Consider the following 23,951-nt stretch of genomic DNA (forward strand, 5'->3'; position numbering starts at 1 on the left):
GAGGTGGAGGTGATGGAAGGAGGTGCTGTAGGAGGTGAGGAGGGGAGGTGGAGGTGATGGAAGGAGGTGCTGTAGGAGGTGAGGAGGGAGGAGGTGAAGGGGAGGTGGAAGGAGGTGCTGAAGGAGGTGAGGAGGGGAGGTGGAGGTGGTGGAACGAGGTCCTGTAGGAGGTGAGGAGGGAGGAGGTTCAGGGGAGGTGGAAGGAGGTGCTGTAGGTGGTGAGGAGGGCAGGTGGAGGTGATGGAAGGAGGTGCTGTAGGAGGTGAGGAGGTGAGGTGGAGGTGATGGAAGGAGGTGCTGTAGGAGGTGAGGACGAGAGGTGAAGGTGATGGAAGGAGGTGCTGTAGGAGGTGAGGAGGGGAGGTGGAGGTGGTGGAAGAAGGTGAGGAGCCAGGGGCTTGATGGTCTAGAAGAGGCGCCTTGTCCTGGCTGCAGGTGAGGAAAGTCTCCCTCCAGTGGGGGTGGAGGGGGCATCCCTGGTGAAGAGGAGGAGCGGGGAGGGGGTGAGCATGAGTCCGGCGGAGTGGAGAGCAGGGAAAAAGCACAGCGTTGGACCATGGGCGCTTGTGTCTGGAGACCGAGAGGTTCAGCGGGGCACGGCTTTGGGGGCACCCTGGCTTTGGAAGCAGGCTGGCCTGCTGCTCAGGCATACGATGCAGGTCGTCGTCCTGCCCTGTGACGTAGCACACGTGTGCCACATACATGGAATACGTGGTAATAACGGTAATGTATGGAAACAGATTCCATTTTCATGCTGGTGGAGGGACAGGGATGGTGTGTGAGGCTGGTTTGGATCCATCGAAGGGTCTGCAGGGGTAAAAAGCTGGTGCCAGTGGCAGGAGCCACCGCCCGTTGGGGCAGGTGATAAGGTCACATGTGTTCTGTTTTTTAAGATTTTTATTTATTTATTTATTTATTTATTTATTTATTTATTTATTTGAGAGAGAGTGAACACAGCGGGGAGGGGAGAGGCACAGAGGGAGAGGGAGAAGCAGGCTCCCCGCTGAGCAGGGAGCCGGACCTGGGGCTCCATCCCAGGACCCTGAGATCATGACCTGAGCCGAAGGCAGACGCTTCACCTACTGAGCCACCCAGGTGCCCCCCCTTTGTGAGAGTGGACAGTGCGGGTCGGGCGCCCTGGGCCGGGCGGGAGGAGGCGATGCCATTCTCATGGCAGAACCCTTGAAGGATTAGTTTGTGGAGTCTGTAGCTGCTCTAAGTCCCGGGGTGGGTGGCTGCTTGGTCTGCAGGTGCGCAGCTGGGCTGGCACTGGGGCTGCTTTCAGAGACTTTTCTGCGGTTGGTGGCTCCGAAGACCCGAGGGTCACTGTCTTTATCACAGGCAAGCATATGGGCGGAAGCTTGGGTTTTAGGGAAATCAGCAGGAGCTTAATTTTTGAAGCTGTGAGTTTAAGGGACCCGCCTTATGTCTGGAGGCAGCTGGGTGCGGTCTGGGACTGGCAAGAGGTCTGAGCTGGCAGTGGGACTCTGGGCGCCGTCCCTAGGTGAGGACACCATGTGAGTGTGGAGACTGCCAGCCAGGCGGGGCACTTGAGGAGGGGCAAGGAGTCAGCCCTGGGGGGGTCACAGCCTGGAAGGAGGGGTCTGCCGGGGCCCTACCCAGGAGCGTCAGGGCAGAGGGGAAGAGCAGAGGGGGGTTTGCAGGCAAGGGGCCGGCTCCACGCTGTGACCACCTGTGCCCAGTGCTCACCGATGTGATGTTTGACGTGAGGAAGGAGCGGACGTGCATACTTTCATAGTTAAGTAGGTCCGAACTGCTGGATGGTGATAAGGAAAGTTTTAGAAAGGTTTTATAGAACTCAAGACGTGGTTTCCTTTCATGCCTGATACACAAAGATGTAAACATTATCCAGTACTATGGATTTCCCATGTTTGGTCTTTGTTCCCACTGGTACTAAACTTTTTTCCAAATATAAAGAAATTATTGCCTGAATTTAAATTATACAGAATAAAAATAAGCTTTTTGAGTTTAGAGAGTGTATTTACTGATGGGAGTTCCTTGTATGAATCCTCTCAAGGGTAAGAGTTCCCCTTTGGCTCCACGATTCTTACTGAAACGGTGATGCTGGCTGTCCCTTCCCTGCCGGTGACAATTCCATTTCTCCTGGTGACAAAGATGTCCTTCCTCATGCCCTCTCTGAGTCCCTCAGAGATCTTTGATTCCGCGCAGCCCACCCCACCCCGGCATCCTCCCACCTTCCCACATGCTTGCCACCCAGCGAATCCTGCCCCTGACTTCTGTTTCTCCACTAGCTTGGAGCTGACCTGCCCGTTTCTCTGTCACGGCCTGTTGACCTCTTCTGGGAGCTCGGGGAGCAGCCCGGCAACTGCCTCTGCGGAGTGGCCCGTCTCAGGCATCGTAGCTAGACAGAACGGAGGTCGGAGGCAGAGCCCGTGCTCTTCATATTATCTGGGGGAAGACTGAAAAGACAAAAGGTTTTGTAAAAATCGGGTACCAAGTTAAAGTTCGAAAGTGTTCAGGCTGAATGACCCTGTTGTGTAGACCTGGGGTGACCGTTTGGTTGCTGGAGGAAGGGTGTGTCTCTTCTCTCTGAGGCCGGCAGTCCTTCTTCTCACCCCTCGGTCCGTGTCCCCAGGTCAGTGGCAACAGGACCACTGGCATGGGGCATGACGCCGGCACCCCATCTGTACTGGGCTGGACAGTATGCGGCCCCCCCAACCTGGGAGGGCACTGGGGCCTCTGGTGTGGGGGCTGGGGTTGAGCCTTTGACCTGCGACCTTGCCCCCTTGAGAGGGAAGCTCAGGGATGCGGCGTTCGCTGCTGCAGTCCAAGCAGAGCTGGATGTGAACTGAGGTCTGCCTGTCAGTCCTGGGCTGGCAACTGCCGGGCTGTGTGCCCAGGGGCAGCCGGAGAGCCAGACCCTGTGCTGTGGGTGACTTGCCTGAACGCATGGCCTGATGGGTCCCTAAAAGCAGCTTCTTTGCCATCCTTCCTGTCCTGGGCCACTGGTGGGTGAGGCCACACACACACGTGGGTGCGGAACCGGCACTCTGGCGGGTCGAAGGGGAACAGAGCGACAGTGGGTGCTTGGACAGAAGGCGCACAGCGGAGCAAGGGTAAGCGCTGTTGGCTTACTCGTATTACTCCCTTTAGGTGTCCCTGAAGCAGGGGGTCAGCAGCCCCTCTTCTCTCGATCTGGAGGTCCTGTCGGTTTTTGTGCCTCCTTTCGTCAGTAAGGATGACAGTCAGATGGCTGGCGCCCCCTCCGCGACTCTGAGCAAGACCAGAAGGCGCTCCTTCAGAAAGAAGAGGGACAAGCCCAAAACGGAGCCCTGGAAGGGCCTCCCTCCTGAAGACATTAGTGTCCCCAACGGTGTGGACCTGCTTGGCCTGCCTCAGCTCTGCTTCCCAGGTATCCCCCGCCCTGCTTTCCCAACTCCCCCATGGTGCTTTCTAGAAACCAAGTCAAGAAAGGGTGACAGACGGGGGGCTGGTTACCCCTGGCAGCCCCGAGGCCAAACTGCAGGTCTCAGTTCTCTTAATCTTGGGGGTTTGGGAGCTGAAGGACGTGCAGCCCAATAGTGCAGCCCCCATGTTTTGGAGAGCGAATCCCAGACGAAGGGCTGTCGGGATCGCCAGCACGGTTGGTAGAGGTGCTTTCCAAGGATTTTCACTTCTGATTGACAGGCCCGTCTTCCAGAGGTCCGGCCGGTGGGTCAGGATGAGTCCAGTTAGCCTGCAGCATCTCCCCCCAGAGTGCACTTCCGCCGGGCTCTCTGGCCCCTGTTTTCTGGGGACCCCGGGGCCTGTAGCCCGGGCTCACATGCTTTCCCCACCTGGCCTGTTCCCGGCAGTGGGTGGCCCTCATGTTTTCCACTGGTCTTTGAGAAACGCTGAGTGGCTGGTGTAGAAGACTCAGACTAGGGACTTCCCGTCCGTCATTCCCTGTCTGGGAGGTTCCATCGGGAATGGCTGCTGTCTCCCGGTCTCAGGGATTACAACCCGGGGACAGCTAGGACAACCCCTGCACCTGCCATGCTCAGAAATGGTCGCCTCCCCCAGGCACACCCCAGAGGGTTTGTCTGCGGTTGTTCTTATGTTCCTTCGCTAAATTCTGCAGAGCACAGAGGGTGGCTGAGAAATGGGCACCCACGGAGGGACGGAGGGGGCCACGGCTGGCTGGCGGCCCGACCCCCCAAGTGCCACAGCTGGCAGGGCGAGGACAGGTTCTGTAGGCCGCAAAGTGGGCTCACGGAGAGCCCAGCCTTGGAGGTGGATGCCACGGGGCCGTGCCGAGATTTCCTCTTCTTTCTCTACCCGCAGGGGGCGTGTACGTGGCCTCCGAACCGAAGGAGGACTGTGTCCACTTCCTGGTGCTGACCGATGTCTGTGGGAACAGAAGTATGCCGTGGTTGCCCAGTACTCCCGACCCCTGCACGTACGTGACTGCCGTGAATTCCCTCTGAAATCTGCTGGTGTTTATTTTTGCTGAAACACGCTTCCCGCAATCACCACGATTGTAATCATTTTAGCGTGTGTGGGTCAGTGGCACTAAATACACTCCCGCTGGCGGGCAGCCCCTGCCACGTCTGGTTGCAAAAGACATTCATCACCCCGGAAGTCCCGCCCCCGGCCCCCGGCCCCCGTTCTGCCCACATGGGTTTGCCTGCTTCGGACACCTGGTGTCAGTGGACTCAGGCTGCATGTGGCTTCTGTGTCTGGCTTCGTGCACTCAGTGAATGGGGTCAGAGTTCATCCACGTTGGGGCAGCAGCACCTCTGTCCTTACGGCCGAGTCCTACCGCCCAGTGTATGTGAGCCACAGCTTGTTTCCCACATGTCCGTGGAGGGACATTTGTGTTCTTGTATGCGGGGTGACGGCTTTGGGCCTCCAGAGCATGACTTGGCCCTCCCCCGCCCGGCAGGGCCACGAGTGCGAGCCAGCCGGCCCCTGGAGGTCGCAGGGGCCGCCGTGCACCTGAAGAGGCGGGGTGACCCACGGCCTGTGTCCAGAGGGTTTCCAGAAGCAGCAGTGCTTTACCCTGGGGAAGTCCAGGAATCCCACACCGAGGGGGCGGTGGCTGCCCGGTTGTTCCTCCCCACTCTGCCATCAGAGGCTGGGCCAGGTGTGCTGGGAGAATTATCCCTAAGTGTCACGGCATAAGGCTCAACTCGATGGGCTCTGTCCCTTCACGCCTGTGGATGTGCCTCGGAAACCTGTGGGAGTCCAGCATTCTGCTGATGTCTGAGTGCGCGACCTCCGTGTCTGGACTAGGCGTCCCCTGGACCCCTGGACTAGGGTGGGCAGTGGGCAGCGCGGGGAGGCCACCCCTCATGGCCGTGTGTGCGGGCTGCTGGGCCTGCGGCGTTGGCAGCCTGCCTGCTTGCCTGGGTTAGGTAGGGGTGGGAGACAAGCCGGGGGCCGAGTTCCTGCCCCTCCCTGGCCAGCGCTTCCGGCAGAGACAGGATGGGAGGCTGGATTATTCAGGAAGGTGCTTGGGAGCCTGTCTGTGAAGTGATCGCTATGAGAAGTACATGTTATTTCTCTTATCCTTAAATACATTTTAAAAAGGTCACAGCCTCTGCTTTGCCTGTGACTCCCCCACTACACCTGGCTGCTGGGGTGTGCGTGACCCCTCGCCCATCCTCTCAGTGCCTGCGTGGTTTCGGGGTGACTCTGGGCCCTACATGCTGGCCTCCCCACCTCCCCTCGTGCCCAGTGACCAGCCACGCCCTGTCCTGCGCTCCTGTCTTTCCGTGGACTGCACGCGCAGCCCCGCCCGGAGTGCAGACGGCACTGTGGTCCTCATATGCCAGCTGCCCGTGTGCTCAGCCCGGTGCCGACGACCCTCCTGCACAGTCGTTCATTTAATCCACAGCGAACGGGGCTGGGAACTCTCAGCATCATCCCCATTTTACCGCTGAGGGAGCAGGCAGTCGCACAGGGAGGTGAGGGGACTTGCCTGGGGGCCCAGCACACTGACTTGAGGGCCTTGGTTCAAGGTTGGTGGGTAGACGAATGGCGTGCCCACTGCTTGCCGGGCTCTCCCCCTGTCTTGCAAGACCCTCGCGTTCACACCATCCCCAGGTGGAGCTGTTATCACGGTCCGCCGTCCCTACTGAAAAACCCCAAACAACCCTCCACGGGGGCCAGACTGTGGCCCTCAGTGATGCGCCACTCGTAAGCTCTGCAGTGGTCTGTGCCTTCTGGAATCTCGGTGCCGGTACTTTTCTCCAGCTGAGAACCCCCCCTCTCCCCCACCGACACACACACATATGGCCCAGTGCTGGAGGTTTTTTCCTGTGTAAGCAGAGCCCATGGCCCCTTCTGTGTCTTACTGTGTTCTCACTGTGTTCCCATCTGGGGTCGGGACGTGTCATTGTCTCTGCCACCTCAGCACATCACACACTGGGGGAGGGGGGCATCTGCGAGGACTGGGACTCCCAGTGACACAGGGGGGGCATCCACGCTGACTGGGACTTGTGGTGACACCGGAGGGGGCGCCAGCCGGGTGGCGGGGGAGCAGGATGCTGTCTGGGCCCCTGCCCTCTCGCTTCTGTCTGCAGAGGCCCACACTGCTGAGGATAGAAGCTGGGACCAGCTGGATCGGAGGGTGACACGGGCCTGTTGCTTTCTCTCCAGGACGAGTCGTGTTTCTACAACGGCAAGGCGCACTGGGAGCCATCCTGGCCGACCGCGGGCGTGGCTGGCTGCTTCGGACCGTTCGCGGTGTGCGTGGTCTCCAAGCTCCCCTACTACAACGCCCTCAAGGACTGCCTGTCCTGGTGAGCCCGTGCGGTGCCCGCGTGTCTGCGAGGCCACGCCTGGCGCTGGCGGTGGTGGGAGGGCTCTGGTTTGGTGACGGGAGCTCCCGTGAAGGCCCAGAGGCTTCCCGAGGCGGTAGCCTGTGGGGAAGGTCTGCCAGACAAGGGAAGATGAAACCAAACTGTGGGAAGTAAAATTAGTATGGAGGATTTTATGTTGTTTGGTTTTTTAAAAAAGACGTCCATCAGAAATAGCTCTTCTCCTGTTATCTGAGAAAATCAGGCTGCCGCTGCTGTCAGTCCTGTTAAGTTCATGACAGTTAACGAATTATCTTTTCTTGGGGTGGAATCTTGAAGTGCCTTAATGCTGATGATATTGAGTAGAAAGCCTGAGGACGTAGAGAAGTTTTGAAAACTCTAGAGAGAATCGCGTCGGGCGCACTTGCCGCCTGTCGTCGGGGGATGATTGTGGCGTGTGGACACGGTCCATCCCCCGGCCACACGCGCCCTGGCCGCCTGGTTTTCGTTCTCACCAAGTTCTAGTCTTGGAATTCTCAGTGGTTTGGTTAACGACAGAGGCGGCCAACGGAGGTTTGCCTTAATGCTGTAATACCCACCCTCCACCCCTGGCAAGTCGCAGACTTCTGGAAAGACCATCATTTTGGTTCTCACACTGTGGTCAGAGGGATGAGCAGGAATCCTTCCTGACCAAACTCACCACCTTCGGAGCTCAAGTTCCAGCGCCTTAATGTTTTAGTTTTCAAAATGTGGCTGGTGTTTGCCCATAGTTTGGGTCTAGCCCGCGTTTTATTGCCCCCGACACAGAACAGAGCGCTCGCCGGGTCTCCCTCCGGGACTGCGTGCTCAGTAGGGCATGTCTGCCCGGGCGTGGGCAGTGATAGGATGATAAATTAGGACAGGGTCCCTTTTCGTTAATTAACTGGTAATCTTCAGCACCTGAGGGTAGGTGGCTTGTGCACCCATCTCGTTTCCTCTTCTGTGAATTGGGGGTGGTGTTGCCACCCTTTCTCGAACGGAACGGGTTCGGGCCTGCGGGGAGGACAGCACCTGCTTCACTTTCTCGGCCTTTGTACGCGTGATCATTCACGTGTGACTGGCAACAAATACCATCCTGCTAGACGTTAATGCAAAGGAACATTTAACTCGAAAAACGTGTTCAGTTTCCCTGCTCCTCGAGTTTTCTGTCTCCTGATGGTCGTTGCTAAATGACCCGAACTAGAAAACAGAAAAACAGATGACAGAAATGCAAAAGGCAGTTTATAAATACAGATTTATAGATTTTTAAAATCTGTTTTTCTGCTATAATGGTGGCGTGTAAACTAGGCCTCTGTGTGGACAGAAATTGGGAGAGAATGCTTAGTTGTATTTGGGGAATTAGATTATGGAGAGTCTGGTTTTTTTTTTTTTAACTCGATACTATTCTTTGACAATAATTAAAATATGGAAGAATATTGAATTATCTCCATTTCCTGACACTAACTTCAGGAAGAGCTATTATTATTTTTAAAGATTTATTCATTTATTATTTTTAGAGAGAGAGCAGGGAGGAGGGACAGAGGGAGAGAGAGAGAGAATCCCAAGCAGGATCCATGCTGAGTGCAGAGCCTGACACGGGCTTGATCTCATGACCCTAAGATCGCGACCTGAGCTCCAATCAAGAGTCAGATGCTTAACCGACTGCGCCACCTAGGCGCCCTGACTGACCCCAGGCGGACTTATGATTTGTTACTTAAAGTAACAGCGTAAGCGCTTGGCTTGCGGGACACGCGTGGGCCCTGCTGTGGCCCTGCTGTGGCGAGTGAGGCCGGGGACCGCCCCAGGGCACAGAGGTGGGGTTTCCAGGGCAGTTGGCTGAATTTTGCCTAATGTAGACACCATGTCACCACCACTGCCATTAAGACAGAGAACATTTTCACCACGCCCCAAAGTTCCCTTACACCCTGTGGTCACTTCCCAGCCGCCTGCCCCCAGGCACCTGCTGGTCCGTCATGCGTTTCAGTCACTTGCCGCTGTGCCTTGAACAACGCGGTTTGAACTGTGCGCGTCTACGTACACCTGGATTTTTTTCAACAAATACAGTACAGTCCTATATATGTATTTTCTCTTCCTCAGGATTTTCTTAAAAACATTTCCTCTTTTCTAGCTTACTTTATTCTAAGAATACAGGATATAATGCATATTACATGCAGAATACCTGTTAATCGATCGTTCGTGTCGTCGGTAAGGCTTTAGGTCAGCAGCGGGCTATCAGCAATTAAGTTTTTTGGGGGTTGAGAAGTTCTATGCAGGTTTTCAACTGCGTGGGGGAGAGCACCTTTAACCCCTCACATTGTTCAAGGGCCAACCGTACTTCAAAAGTCAGAATGCTTTTGGGAAACAAACGTGGCCAAGCACTTTCCTTTGAGATGTTTACTCGCTGCTGAAGTATGACCCAGACAGAAAATTGCATGAATTCCAGCTGTGTAACCAGCACTCACAGCAAGAAACAGAACATGACCAGCCCCCATCCCCCCACGCTCCACCTCTCCTGTGCCCCCCTGCAGGCAGGTCCTGACCCTGGGCAGCCTCACCTTGCTGTCTGAGGCCTAGGGTTGTCGTCAGTGTCCTCCCGCCACCTCCCCCGCCCCCAGCCTGGAAGGCCCTGGGGCTGCCGGCACTGGCAGACAGGTCAGCGCTGATTAGAAATGCTAAGATGTCCTCCAGTCCCCTTCATGTCACTGCAATGTTGTGTAATCGTTCTTTCTGATGGCTGAGTAATATTCCATTGTGACGGGTAGTAAGGAGGGCACGTATTGCATGGAGCACTGGGTGTTACACGCAAGTAATGAATCATGGAACTTTACATCAAAAACTAAGGATATACTGTATGGTGACTAACATAATAAAAAATTATTATAAAAAAAGAAATGCTAAGATGACAATTGGATACTCATACTTATTTTGTGATTTGATTTTTTTTATTTTAGTTTATTGACTCATCTGAAGCTCTGTAAAGATTTTGAAGTTGACAATCACATAAAAGATTTTGCTGCAAAACTGTCTTTGACACCTAGCCCGCCGCCTGGACCGCTTCATTTGGTCATTAAATCTGGAATTTTGTCTTTTCTTTATGAATAGTAAAAGTCCTATGTCGACGATGGGTTTAATGTTTTAAACTGTTTCTTACGTTCCAGGGTGTTTAAATTACGCTTCTCAGGTTCCTTACAGAATCATCTAATTACGCTGTTTCTAGAGATGCGTTTGCCGGGCGGCCCGTGATACGTGGTGTGGAGCTGGTGATGGGCCCCCTTAGTGCTTAACACACCGGCTCATTTGGTTTATTTGTCTGGAATATTGGGTATTGTATTAAACTGATTCATGTTTTCTCCTGTCCGGGGTGATTAATGAAAAGTACCTGGCTTCCTATTTTTTTGTTTTTCCCAGTGCCACCGTGTTGTTGAATAAGTGGCCAAGCGTTTCCGTGGGTCTGGGTTCCCTGGCACACTCGTCCTGAGATGTTGTTGGCTCTTTCACCACTTGAGGGTTTCGGGCTAAGGACAGTTGCAGAAAGGCAGCCCACGTTCCCCCTTTGCCGAGTAATGGGCCAAGACGGCTGAGCTGTGATGACACCTGTCTGGCCTGGCATCTTCCAGACTGACGCAACCACCGGGCATTTCCTCGTTCTCAAACAAGCACCTGCCAGATTAGTGTCTGGAAGAAGGTCATAGATGTCGACTCTGCTTCACTCAGTCCTTTCTGGAAGCTTAGACATAGAGATCTCGGTTCTCTACGTATTGATTATTATTCACAGTTGAAAAATTAATTTTATTTCGCAGGAGACATGTGATCATGAACTTAAAATGTATATTTTTAATATCACACTACAGTGTGTGGGATGGGGGAGGGAACCCTGCCAGATGCATTCCAGGCCCAGAGACAGAGCAAGTTGCCCCAGGACCTTGGTTCCGCTCCCAGAAACCTTTGTAGGGACGTTTATTGGGTTCTTGTTTTGTGCAAGGCTCTCATCTTTATTATGTGGATAATTGGTATTTTTTTATGGTTCAGTGAAGTCATCAAAGTTTCTGTTCTTGCTCTAATCACTCAACAAGTGTTTCCTGAGGACCGGCTAAGCAGTGAACAAAGCTGAGTTCAGGGCAGTTTGAGGGTTAACCGTATGTACTATGTTCCGCCTTTGAGCATGAGTAATGCACGAACCGCGCCCATACCCATCTTCTGTACCTCGGAGTCTTGGATGAGCTCACATTTGGTTCTCCGACTTTTACCACCCCCGTGAGAAAGTTTCCTGGGGGTCGTTCTTGATGCCTCTTCTCTTCACCCCTGCATTCCATCCATGGCTCATCCCTGACCGGCCAGCTCCCGGCGTTTGCCTCTAGTTGGCCACGGCCACCACCCCACGCAGGGCCACTGGGTCCCACCTGCGTGACTTGGGGAGCCATTGGTCTGGCCACGTCCATTCTTGACCCTTCATTCAGTTCATCCTTTGCATAGTGGCTGCAGGGACTGTTAACATCTATTCATTGGACTCTCCTCTTGTGCGTAAAAGCCCACAATGGCTTCTCGCTGCGTAGCTGCCGCAGTCCTGCATCCCTAGCCCCTGTATCAGTGTCCTGCTCTGTCTCATGTCCTCACTCCCTTGCTGACTGTTGTCCAGCCACACTGGATTTCCCTCAGTCCCTCGCAGGTGCTGCCCCCAGGCCCTTGCATATGCTGTTCCTGGAAGTCAGGTTCTTCGGGATGGCCTCTGTGTGACCTCCCACCCGTCTCTCTGTGCCCTGCTCCCTTCCTGCAGAGCCCAGCATGGTCTGCAGTTAGGGCCCGCACACGTGTGTGTTTTGTTCAATGTCCATCTTCTCCATCGGCCTCCAAGCTGCGTTTGCGACGCTGTTACCATGCCTGCTGCTCCCACAGCTGTCGAGTGAATGAATGAACGGATGGGTCGTGTTTCGGCGTTAGCCTGTCCTGTTCACAGAGCAGGGCCTGCGTCTTGGTTCTTGCGCATTTGTCCGAATGAGCCGAGTCTGGCTCAGACTAGCCGCTGTGATCCCCCTCGTGCGGCCTCACCAGCTCTGGGGTCCTCATTGATACGTGGCCCTGACCCATCTTTGGGAGTGTTGAACCACTGTGGCTGTTCCTTGTTTTGGAAAAACCCAAGGCCAAGGTTCTTCTCTAACCCCGGAGCCGATTCAGCATGGAATTCCAGAACCCACTACAAGCAAACATTGATGGAGAGGCTGTGTAGCTAGTGGTCAGGAGCTGTGGTTCCTGTGAATCAAGCGTGTGGGCGCCGGGTGGGGCATCTCCTGTCTGCGTCAGGGGCGGTGGCGCCCAGCCTCCACCAGGCCTGGCTCGGTGCCCTTTCGCGGACGGCGCCTGGACCACCGGCCCGAGAGCAGCAGACACCCCGCGTCCCTGGGCCCGCTCTGCCGCTTCTCTGCCCACCAGCGGGTCTGATTTTACGTGCTTTCAGAGCACGGCCAAGTCGCTGGGTGTGCACGTGAAATGCGCCTTTTCCGTCTCACTCTACCGGACTCACTTCCTGTGTTGCTTTGTGCGTGGATCCTATTGTCTGCGTGGGGCTACAGTCAAAGCTGAACTTTGGAAAGTGTTTCCCCGAAATCTCTCTCCCTCCTCAGTCTCTTCACCTGAGAGGTGGGGTGGACAGCAGAGCCCAGCTCAGAGGGTGTGGGTCTCACGCACGTGAGGTTGCTGGCATCCCGGGGGCCCAACAGCGTCCCTGGTAGAATGACTGGTGTTTGTATTAGTTTCTACCTGTAGTTGGGAAGCTGGTCGATATGTTTATTTTTTGAAATATTGAGGGGAATTTTTCATATAAACTTTACAATGATTCATAGTTCATCACCGCTGGGAGCATGTAACTCTGCTCTACCGTGTTTTGTTTTAAATAAAAAGGATGTTACTGTCCACACAGCGCGTCCGCCTTGATTCTGATGTGTCTTGCTTCTGTGGGCCAGTGGGTGACAAGACGGTGCCGTCGGGGAGCCCTTGCAGAAAGAAGGCTTCTCCTGCCCTCAGGTTCTTTGCACAAGCGTTCACGCAGAGCCGTGGTGATGCAGGTGTGAGCACGTGTGGAAGGCGAACATTTGTTCTCCAGCCAGTGCTCCGCATCTCTCCGTGTGTCCTCCTTCCACACTTTTCCTGGCGGGAGCTTCTCTGTGCTCAGATTCGAATCTTCTCTGTGCTTGTGGCCCGGTGCTCCTCACACTTGGGTCACTCCGTTCTGCTGGTCCCCAGGGCTCCAGGGACGCTCCTGGGTGCCCCCCAAAAGGCTGACACCCACGGTCAGGAACGAACTTGCCAATGAGCTGGAAGGCTTCTCGGTGGAGGGGCCCCTACCGTCCCCCTCCATCTACCGCGTCCTTTTACACAGAAGGGGCATTCTGCAGATACTGAATTTGAATCAAAGTGTAATTTTGAGATACCATCATTGAGAAAAATAAAGTCTTTCTCAGCGATTTCTTAAAGTGCATGTCTTTAAAGAGCTTTGACAATTACGTTGAAAATACTAAGAGAATTTGTAATATGCAGTAAGTGTTCTGAGAGTAACCCGATCGTGTTTGACTTAGAACCTGTGCTGATCGGGACAGATGTCCAGGTGTCAGTTTATCTTTGCCGATGGGCAGTCTGCTAATGAAGTAAAGAGTTTAGGGAAGTTTGGCCGAAAAAGACATTCAGTACTTGATTCACGTCTGAGCCTTGCTCAGCAATTCTGTGTGTCTCTGGACTGTTTGGTTCTGTGACATATACGGGGATAGCGTGAGTCTTCAAACACGTATCCTAGGTCAGACACCCTCGGTGCCAGAACAGAGAGTCTCAGTGCATTTCGGCCTCTGCTGGGAGCGGCTCTCTGAACTAATTACGGAACTTGGTCGTCACAGATATTTAACATGAAGCCACTACAGATCGTGTTTCCCTCCCGCGTGGACCCTGAGAGCCCGGTCATCGACTTGGACCTTCACCTGCCCTTGCTGTGCTTCAGGCCCGAGAAAGTGCGGCAGGTAAGCGTCCCTCCGGACCTGGGGCGTCCGTGCTGGTTGGCTTGGTGGGGCATCTAAGCTGTCATCGTCTGGAGGGTGATTCCAGGGCACGTGTGTTCCAGAACATTCCAGAATGTTCCGAATGTTCCACAACACACTGGGAATAGTTGCTTTTTGGCTTCAAGCAGACATTCAGGACTGTGCACACCATTTACAAGCAGTGCTTTTGGGGGTTAAAGGGGCTTTCGTTTTGGCAAACAGCAGGGAAACTGGGTGAGACCTAGGCTCCACGTGGTTTTGGTGGCGCATTCACACGCATGTTCAGTGCATGGCGCGTGGTCAGAGGTGTGTACACGGTGTCGTTGATCTCCCCCAGATCCTAACGTGCCTCCTCATGGAGCAGCGGATGGTGTTCTTCTCCTCCAGCTGGGCGCTGCTACCGCTGGTCGCTGAGTGCTTCCTGGCCTACCTGTACCCCCTGCAGTGGCAGCACACGTTCGTGCCCGTCTTGTCGCGCCAGATGCTAGACTTCATCATGGCACCGACGTCCTTCCTCATGGGCTGCCACCTCGACTACTTTGAAGAAGTCAGCAAGGTTAGGCCTTGGCCATTTGCTGTAGAATGTCAGATCCTTGTGACCCCTGTGGGGACTGGCGGAGAGGGGCTTCCAAAGGGCCCTGCAGGGAGGGCCACGTGCCCTGGCCACAGGGAGAGGGTGGGCACTCCTGTCCCTGGGGCTCGTGCTCTGGGCTCCACGCACGCGGGGTGCTGTTGCGCGTCTGCACCATCCTGCTGCAGTCCTCCGGGTGTTTTCGAGGCTGGGGGGTTCTGGGCGCCGGGACCCCGTGTCACGTGCCAGTCCCCTTAAATTCCCGGGGCTCCAGCGAGGAGAGTGTGGGTGTTGGCACTGATGGAGCCTGCTAACCGGCCTGGCCGTGGCTGCTTTCTAGTTTTGTGGCCTTGAGTGAGGTGCCAGCCCTTACTGAGCCTCAGCCTCCTTGGCTCTAAAGTGGGCATGTCCTCCTGGGCCGGGCTCTGTGTGGGGACCACCCCGCACCCGCCAGCACAGGGGAAGGGCTTGGCAGACCCCAGCAGCCAGTGTCCCGGTCCAGATCTTGTGTTTCTCTGGTTAAGCTTCTGTTGTTCAGTAATGCTGTGGACCATCCTACTGGAAGACGCCCCGTCTATGGATTTCCCTCCTCCTCCTCCTTCCTCTCTCCCCGCTTTTGTTTTTGAGGCAATCCGCTGGCTCCCAAGAAAGCCAGCTGGCCTCCCCAAGCTCCCAACCTCCCTGTACGCTCCGGCCTCCAGCCCCTCCGTCTCTCCGAGACCCCCGAATCCACCAACCTCCCCATCTTTCACGAAGCCCCCCAGGCCTTCTCATGTCCCCCAAACCTCCCCGTTTACCCGAGCCCTCAGCCTCCCCTCGTCCCCTGGCCTGCCGGAGCCCGCCGACCTCCCCACAAGTCCGTCCTCCACCCATCCCCGTTCTCCCAGAACCCGCCCCCTCGTCCCCCTTCCCTGGCCTCTCGTGTCCCCACGCCGGCCTCCCCACATCCCCGTCCTCCCGGAGACCGCCAGTCCGCCCCACATCTCCCGACCGGCCCGCGCCCCGGTCCTCCCCACAGCGCCGTCCTCCCCGGGCCCCTCCCTCGTCCTCCCCACTTCTCCGGCCTCCCCACATCCTCGGCCTCCCGAGCCCCGCGCGGGAGGGGCCCGTCTCTGCCACATCCGCCGCGCGGACCGGCTCGTTGGCCCCGCTCGGCCCTGCCAACCCCCAGCTCCAGGAGCCGGCCCGCCCGCCCGCGTCCCGGCCCCCTCCCCAGGCCCGCACTCACTCGGACCGCGCGGGGCGCCGGGAGGCGAGGGCAGACCACTGCGAGGCGGCGCCGCGAACCGACGGGCGGCGCTCCCTCCCACGCCTCACGCCGCAGGCGCACAGCCGTCCCGGCCGGCGGCGGCAGCGGTGGCAGCGGGCTTGCACCCTCGGGGCCGTGCTGCGTCCGTCGGCGCGGGCCGCGCGTGCGCTGCGACCGGCTGAGCCGGGCTTCACCGCCAAGGCGCGCGCCGGGCCGAGTCCCCGCACCGATCTTTGCCCCCCCGCTGGGAGGACCGGGCATGCGCCCCGCGGCCCGCTCATGCCCTGCACGCCACGGGGCTCCGCTCCCGAGACCGCGCCGGACAGTCGCGCCGGGAATTCAGGACGGCAAGGGACTGAGCGCGCATGTGGTGGCCGGGTCTGGGGAAGCCTCGGCGGAGGCCGGGAGGCGCGGCCCGCCGAGCTGAGGTCCCGGAGGTCCCACTGGCGGCACTCTGGGCCGGCGGGGCTGGACCGACCTCGGGGAAGCCCTCCCACCCGCTGCCCTGCCCCCCGCAGCCCGGACGCGGCCCCTTTGCAGGGCCTCCCTAGCCCGCCGCCCTGCAGCCCAGCCCCAGGGCCGGAACCCGCGCAGTCGAGCCCCGCAGTGGGCCGGGGCCTGGCCCGAGTCCTCGCGCGTGTCTTCGCCAGGCTTCCTGCCCACCCCGAGGAGTTAGGTGTCCCGGGCCCCTCTGCACACAGGAGAGTGAGGCTCAGGGGTGTGTTCCGTGGCATCACAGCTAATGCTGGGCTGTACTTAGATTGAACCCTGGAAGAGGGCCTGAAAGAGGCTGTGGGAGGTGGCTGGAGGTAGACAGATGTGGGGCCTGCGTGCTGGTCTCAGGGCTGGAGACAGAAGAGGAGGACCCCGGGGATCTGGGAGTCACCAGCCAAGGGCAGCTGAGCAGACCCAGGACACCGAGTGGAAGGGGCAAAAATGCACTCGTCCAGGGGCTTCTTCAGGCATCCTTAGGAGCCTGGCCTTTGTTCTTTAGGCCTCAGGGAGCCTGGGGAGGGTTTCAAGCAGGAAGTAATATCTGATTTGTGTTCTTTAAAAAAAAAAAAAATGACAACCTTGCGGTAGGAAATGAAACCAGAGGCAGGGCAACTTTCATCTTTATGGTGTCACTTTGATCCTCACCACAAGCCAGGAGGCAGGTTAGGGCCACACTCCTTTTCAAAGGTGAACTCCTGAAGCCCAAAAAGGTAACCCACCGTTCTGTCCTCAGAAGCTATCATTTGACTCTAGTTGTAACAGAAGCAGGTAAAATAAAACAATTTTGCGTAGCAAGAGTTTTACTATATATGTTTTTGTTGTTCTTTAATGAAATGTGTTATGGTTATTTGTAGAATTTTTTTAACTCCATCCAAGTTTGCAAGGAAGTGTGTCTCTGAATGTGAGCCCCAGGGCCTTGGTCCCCAGAGTTTGCTCCACCTGGAACTCTCCTCCCTCTGGAGCGTGTCACTCCCTCATGTCTTTGAGGCTTATGTGTCACCTCATCAGATGCCAACTGACCACTCTGTGTATAATAGGAACCCCCACCCCCCACCCCCTGACTCTGCTCTGTTGTTCTGCAAAGCAGCTGTTGTCCTCCACAGCCCTACACTGTGTGCTTGTTTATTTCTTGGTTGTGTGTCCCTCTCCCAGAACGTTAGATTCATTCAGGCAGGGACTTTGTTCACTTCTGGGTCCCTGGCACATAATGAGATATTGTGGAGTAACTGAGTACAGCTTTGGGTGATGGGAAGTAAGAAACTGTTATTTAAAGTGTAAGAAGGGAGTGGGAGTCAGGGAAGGGAGTGGAGGGACAAAGGGGATTATAGTGAGGGGATCTTTGCAGGGCGGTGGGGGCGCTTTGGTAGACTAAAAATGGCCACCAACTTGTTGACACTGCTCCCCACAGGAGATTGAATCCAGTCATTCACCCCTTGAATGCGGATGGCTCTTGTAACTTGCTTTGACCAGGAAAATGTGTCACAGGGGATGTGGTGTGACTTTTGAGCCGAAGCTGCAGGAGATGGTCTGGCTTTCTTGTCACCTGATTCTAAACAAGTCCAAGCAGGTCTGGTGAGGAGGCTGCGTAGAAGAGTGCAGATCCTCCCTGGCTGACAAGCTGCCACCTGCCAGACACGTGGGTGAGGCTGTGCTTGACCACCCAGCCCTAGCCAAGTAGTCAGCCAGCTGCGGCCACCAGAGACCCAGGCAGACCAGCACAACTGTGGAGATGCACTCAGCCCCAACCAGCCAACCAGAGAATCACGAGCAAATCAAATACTTGTGGTTTTAAGCCCTAGATGTTAGCGTGGTGACACAGCCATGGATAACTGACACATTTGATGACCTCAACCTTATCATGATGCATTCAAAACTGATGTTCTGGAGGCCGGCTTTGATTATTCCTCTGCCTAATAAAAGCAGAAAATCAGGAAAGGGCAAGACAAAAAGTGATGCAAACAGATACAAAGAGGACGAAAGGTAGACGGAGGAGATGAGCAGCAGGTTGTGCAGCCGAGACCCTCCTCATCCCCTGAGCATACTTTGTGGTGCCCAAGAGCTCAGGTTCAGGAGTCCATGGACAGTGAAGCTGACCCAGGCTCAAGTTCAACTGTTCCCCAGGGTCAGACACTAAGCAGGTGGCATAACGTCCTTGCTCATCTGTTAATAGAGGTTACAGAGAAGCTCCATAACCTTAGGTTGTTGTGGGGAGAAAATGAACTGTTCCTGTCAAACACTCGGCAGAGTGCTTGGCACAATATACCCTCCATAAGTATCATGGGGTAGCAATAGCATTCCTGTACAGGTTACTGTTCATCTTGATCATGGAGGGGCGATCATTCAAAGGACCGCCCAGAGTGCAGTGTTAATAAAAGCTGATTTTCCTCAGCTCTGTGGGTCAGATGCTGTGTCCACAGTCTCCAAACCTCATAGCAGCCCTGCAGCACGGGCATGTTAACATCATCTTCATTCTATTGTTGTGAAAACCGTGACAAAGGAAAAATGCAAGCGATGGAACAGGTGGCAGGGCTGGAGCTCAAAGCTGCAGTCTGTCCCACTGCAAAGCATGCACTCCTCCCTCTCCCTGTGCAGCCTCTGCTATGCTCAGACCCCACATAAAAAAACAAAACACACAAGACCATGCGGCTTCTCCCCTTCCTGCACTGCGCCACACAGGCTGAGCGCTGACCTTTTGTGGGAAGCATTCAGGAAGGGCTTCCTGTGTATTGGCAAAGCAGCTGCATCCTGGGAGCACTTCCTCCTTGAAAAGCACCCTCCCACCTCCCTAGTCTGATGAGGGCTTGTCCCTAGGAGGGACTTGCTCATAGTGGAAACAGAAGCACACTTTAAGACTGGGGGTGGGTGCACAGTAAAGAGGGTGGGCGGTAAGAAGCTGGTGTCACCAAGGACACACCGAAGCCCACATTATTGCCCACATCAAGGCGCTGACCAGCCTGCAGATCCACACAGAGACACTGGAATGAGAAAAAGTGGGATCCAGGAAACTGGTGCCCGGGGCACTCGAAGATCCAGTAAGATGGGCCACTGGGAGGTATGGGTGTGCCACCTGCCCTCCGGGGATGCTGGCCCTCAGGTGGTCAGAACCAGGAGACTGGTCAGGGAAGAGGGACACCCTGCGGAAGAACAGAGAGAGGAGTCCGACCAATCTGGTTCAAACCCCAGCTCCCCCATGTGACAGCCCAGTGGCCCTAAGGGGACTGCTCTACCTCTCTGAGTCTAAACTTCCTCATCAGTGAAATGGGGAGGGGGGAGGCTGCAAGAGCAGAAGGGAAGGGGCCAGGGGGCACCCCTAGGGAAGATGCTCAAAGGGGAAGCATAACAAAGGAGGGACAATTTGAGGGACCAGAAGCCAGATTCCCTCCTTCAACTCTGGCCAGCGTAAAAGCAAGATGGGCCACAACCACCATGTGCTCCTTGCCCAGGAGGGAACATTCTGGACTTTCAGAACTAGGCTGCTGATGGACGTTTTACAATATGTTTGAAATTTCACTTCCCACAGGAATTTAATGTAGGGATGTTGGAATGTGGGACTATTAACTCCTCTGGGTGGGGGGAAGGGTCATGCCCCCCAGTAGTGCCTGCAGTGGATGCAGCTCTTTTGAGGGGACATGTGAACGATTTGCCCCAGGTGTGGTTTCATCCTCAGCTGGAGCTAGGGGTGCCCCAGCCACTCCTGCTCACCTGCTCACACAGATCTCCCCACTCCTTGCCCCGCCATGGCGTTCCAGGTGTCTGGGATACAGGGCACACTAGCTGGACCTCTTCCAGGCCCTGTCCAGAGGCTCAGCCCTAGGGGCTAAGCCGCCTATAGCAGTGACCCCAGGACCTCACCCGTGGGGCTCTCCAGGGATACTGCTCTCAGGTCTGGGCCACACACCCACTTCCCATTACTCACAACCCGCCCCCCCCCCCCAACACACAGAGGGGAAACCCTTTCCCTGTACAGCACTCAGCAGGTCCCGGACGGGGACAAACTCCCATCTTCCTAACCGGAAATGCCCGTTTGGCCTGGAAAACTTGCAGCTAGGGCTCAAGTTAGCCTCCATCCAGAGCACCCACATACCTGCACCAGCCTCTAGAGAAGAAAAGATGTACATTTTCTGGGAAATTCTGCCCCAAACCATTGGTTCTCTCATTTCATTGTCACAACTCATCAGATAAGTGCTATTAAATGCATTTTCCAGATGGGTAAACTGAGGCCAGAAGGTGATGACTACCCAGCTCAAGTCTACCCAGCAAGTAAATGGCAGAGAAAGGATTCATACCCAGCTCGTGTGGTTCCAAAGTTGTGCTCTCAGTTACTGAGCTCCTCAGCCTCCCAAGGCAGGGCGGGGGAGGGGAGGACCAGTTCTGAGTCCAGAGGAGGCTCCCTCACCTTCTCTCCAGGGTGAACAGGCAGTGCATCCTGGTTTAGCAAAGACAATGCAGTTGCAGGGGCTCCCCTGGACCTGTTTCTATCGTGGGCTGGACAAAAGTCATTATCAGTATTAAATCCCCACGAAAGCAGTGTTCTCTCTGCAGATTTTGTGTCGTGCTCAGCACAGAAGGCTGCCCGCTTTCCGGTGTCTGCAAGGTGAGCAGACTGCCCTTGGAGATTTCCCACTTCTCCCATCTTCTCAGCTTTGTTTTTTCTCTCCCAGCTTCCACTTTCCTCTCCCCATTCTATCTCTTTCTCTCTCAAATAAACAAATAAAAGCTTAAAAAAAAAAAAAGGACTAGACTCACTCACTCATCGAACTTCGGGTCAGGCTGGCTAAGGCCCATCTCTCGAGGCTGCTTCCCCACCTGAAGCTCTAGGGTCCAGTCTCACAGTTTCCCGCTTGTGATGGCAAAGTGGCCCCATCCCGTGCCCTGTCTGCTGATAGAAGTGTAAAACCACTTGGGAAAATAATTTGGCAGTTTTTTAAAAAGTTATGTGTTTCCCATTCGATCTAGGTATTCCATTCCCAGAGAAATGAAAGCGTATGTCCATACAAAGATGTGAACATGAATGCTCATAGCAGCTTAATGTAGAAAAGCAAACTGGACAAAACTGAAATTTTCATCAACCGGTGAATGGATAAACAAATTTTAGTATATCCATATAATGGAATATTCCTCAACAATGGAAAGTAACAAACTATTGGTGCACACAACAAAGGTGAATCTGAAAAGTATTAGGGTGAGTAAAACAAACCATACTGGACATACTGTCCATCCTGTTTCCGTGTATATAAAATTCCAGGGGATGCAACATTAACCTAAAGTGACAGAAAGCAAGGGAAACAAGGGCAAAAATGAACTATTGGGACTTCATCAAGATGAAAAGCTTTTGCACAGCAAAGGAAACAGTCGACAAAACCAAGAGACAACCGACGGAGTGGGAGAAGAGATTTGCAAATGTCTTAATCAGATAAAGGGCTAATATCCAAAATCTATAAAGAACTTATCAAATTCAACACCCAAAGAATAAATAATCCAAGCAAGAAACGGGCAGAAGACGCGGATAGACATTCTCCAAAGAAAACATACAAATGGACAACAGACACATGAAAAAATGTTCCATATCACTTGGGAAATACAAATCAAAATCATAATGAGATACCACCTCATTAACAAGTCAGGAAATGACAGATGTTGGCAAGGATGAGGAGAAAGGGGAACCCTCTTGCCCTGTTGGCGGGAATGGAAACTGGTACCTAATTCTGGAGAAGAATTTGGAGGTTCCTCAAAAAGTTAAAAACAGAACTTCCCTATGACCCAGCAATTGCACTACTAGGTATTTATCCCAAAGATACAAATATAGTGACCCGAAGGGGCACCTGCATCCCAATGTTTATAGCAGCAATGTCCACACCAGCAAACTATGGAAAGAGCCCAGATGTCCATTGACAGATGAATGGATAAAGATGTGGTATATATGGAATGGAATATATATACGTGGTATGAATAATGGCATACTACTCAGCCATCAAAACAATAAAATCTTGCCATTTGCAATGATGTAGATGGAACTGGAGGGATTACGCTAAGCAAAATAAATTAATCAGAGAAAGACAATTATATGATCTCATGCATACGTGGAATTAAAGAAACAAAACAGAGGATCATGGGGGAAGAGAGGAAAAATACAACAAGATGAGAGAGAGGGAGACAGGCCATAAGAGGCTCTTAATCATAGGAAACAAACTGAGGGTTGCTGGAGGGGAGGTGGTGGGGGATGGGGTAACCGGGTGCTGGGCATTAAGGAGGGCACGTGATGTAATGAGCACTGTGTATTATATGAGACTGATGAATCACTGGCCTCTACCTCTGAAACAAATAATACATTATATGTTAATTAATTGGATTTAAATAAAAAAACAAAGAGCACCCTTGCATAAAAATAAACCAACAAACACAGACAGACAGAAAGTAGACCAGTGATTACCTGGTGACGGGATGGTTGGGGGAGGGAAGGATTGTAAGGGCATCAGGGAATTTTTTGAGAATGATGACTATGTTCATTATCATGGGTATATACACGTGTCAAAACTCATCAAATTGGGTTTGTTTAAAAAAGTCTTCCCCTATGGACTCTGGGAAACAAACTGAGGGTTTCAGAGGGGAGGGGGTGGGGGATTGGGCTAGGCCGGTGCTGGGTATTAAGGAGGGCACTTATTGCATGGAGCACTGGGTGTTATAGGCAAACAATGAATCATGGAACACTACATCAAAAACTAATGATGTACTGTATGGGGAATAACAAAACATAATAAAAAAATTTAAAAAAAAATTCCCATTATCCTGGCAAGAGAGAACCCATCCCTGATCCAGCAGATGCCAGCCAGGGAACAGTGGCTACCATGGATCGGACGCAGAGCCTGGGGCCTGGAGGGAACTGCTGCTTCAGAAGAACTGCATAAGGAGATGCACGAAGACTGGAAATCCTGGCTCCTAGGTCAGCATAGATGCTCATGGAACCAGGCTCAGGTGTGCCCTTTAAGGTACCCCTCCCATCTTCTCCCAACACATAAAACAAGCAGGAAAGGGAATCCAGAGATCATTGACAAGAATCCCAGAAAGATTCCAAACTTGGTAAACGGCCAACGGGGAGACTGAGGCTGGAAAGTCCTGCCTGCCCTGAGTCCATCTGCAAATTATCTTCCTCTGCCTTTGTCCCCTTCACATGCAGGATTTGATCTCCTTCCGTGTTTTTCCCCACTAGGTGCTGATGCAGTTCCAGAGATTGAACTACAATACGACAAGTTCCAAAACCAAACACAAAACTAAAAAAGCATCTCAATGGAAGAAGCAGGACACAGTCTTCCTGGCCTTAGAGTGGAGAAAGGCAACCCCAGTCCTGGGGCAGGAAGGAGTTCTGGGGCGTACAAGTCTTAAAGACTCCCACTTTCAGTGGTTGTTGCTATTCCTGGGAAAGTCCCTGCAACCTCTAAATCTCAGGAGTTCTGAGGGGCTGTCTCTGCTGTTTGCCCAAATTCATTGACTGAAATGGACCCGTGCTCTGAGTAAGGGGGATTTGGGGGTGCCCTCCAGTGGCTAGGGAGAAGGGTTGCCACTTCTCCTTCCTCCCACATACAGTAGCTGATGACTCTGGAAGATTTCCTAGGTCAGGAACGAATACGAGAGTCTGTGCAAGTTTTCCATTACTGCAGGAAGTAAAAGACCCAAACCACACACATGGGCTCTAAAACAAAACAAGGGCTTTAATCTCCTAACATGCAAATCTATCACGGTACTATTTAAAACAACTAAATGGTGCCCCCTACATAAGGAAATAGATGGGGGGAAGGGGTGTGGAGAAAATGGGCACAAGGATGCAGCTGCTGAGGAAT

The 23,951-nt window shown here is 54.1% G+C and overlaps 1 protein-coding gene and 1 long non-coding RNA gene across 2 annotated transcripts; one reads left to right on the forward strand and one right to left on the reverse strand.

Annotated features, from left to right (window-relative positions):
• Positions 1 to 1,980: 1,980 nt before the first annotated feature.
• Positions 1,981 to 15,709, reverse strand: LOC148106758 (uncharacterized). The gene is made up of 2 exons (XR_015723547.1): positions 15,601 to 15,709; positions 1,981 to 7,982 (listed from the first exon to the last, which is right to left on the reverse strand). It is a non-coding gene; the product is annotated as an uncharacterized LOC148106758 (long non-coding RNA).
• LOC148106759 (DENN domain-containing protein 3-like) lies at positions 3,345 to 14,657 on the forward strand. The gene is made up of 6 exons (XM_087860473.1): positions 3,345 to 3,394; positions 4,306 to 4,420; positions 6,625 to 6,767; positions 9,734 to 9,845; positions 13,664 to 13,783; positions 14,139 to 14,657. The coding sequence occupies exons 5-6, from the start codon at positions 13,673 to 13,675 to the stop codon at positions 14,628 to 14,630; spliced, it is 603 nt and encodes a 200-aa protein (XP_087716599.1). The 5' UTR covers positions 3,345 to 3,394; positions 4,306 to 4,420; positions 6,625 to 6,767; positions 9,734 to 9,845; positions 13,664 to 13,672; the 3' UTR covers positions 14,631 to 14,657.
• Positions 15,710 to 23,951: the final 8,242 nt, after the last annotated feature.

Source organism: Ursus americanus, unplaced genomic scaffold (assembly GCF_024610735.1).
Source record: "Ursus americanus isolate L20-20 unplaced genomic scaffold, mUrsAme1.1.p SCAF_65, whole genome shotgun sequence".
Lineage (NCBI taxonomy): Eukaryota > Metazoa > Chordata > Mammalia > Carnivora > Ursidae > Ursus > Ursus americanus.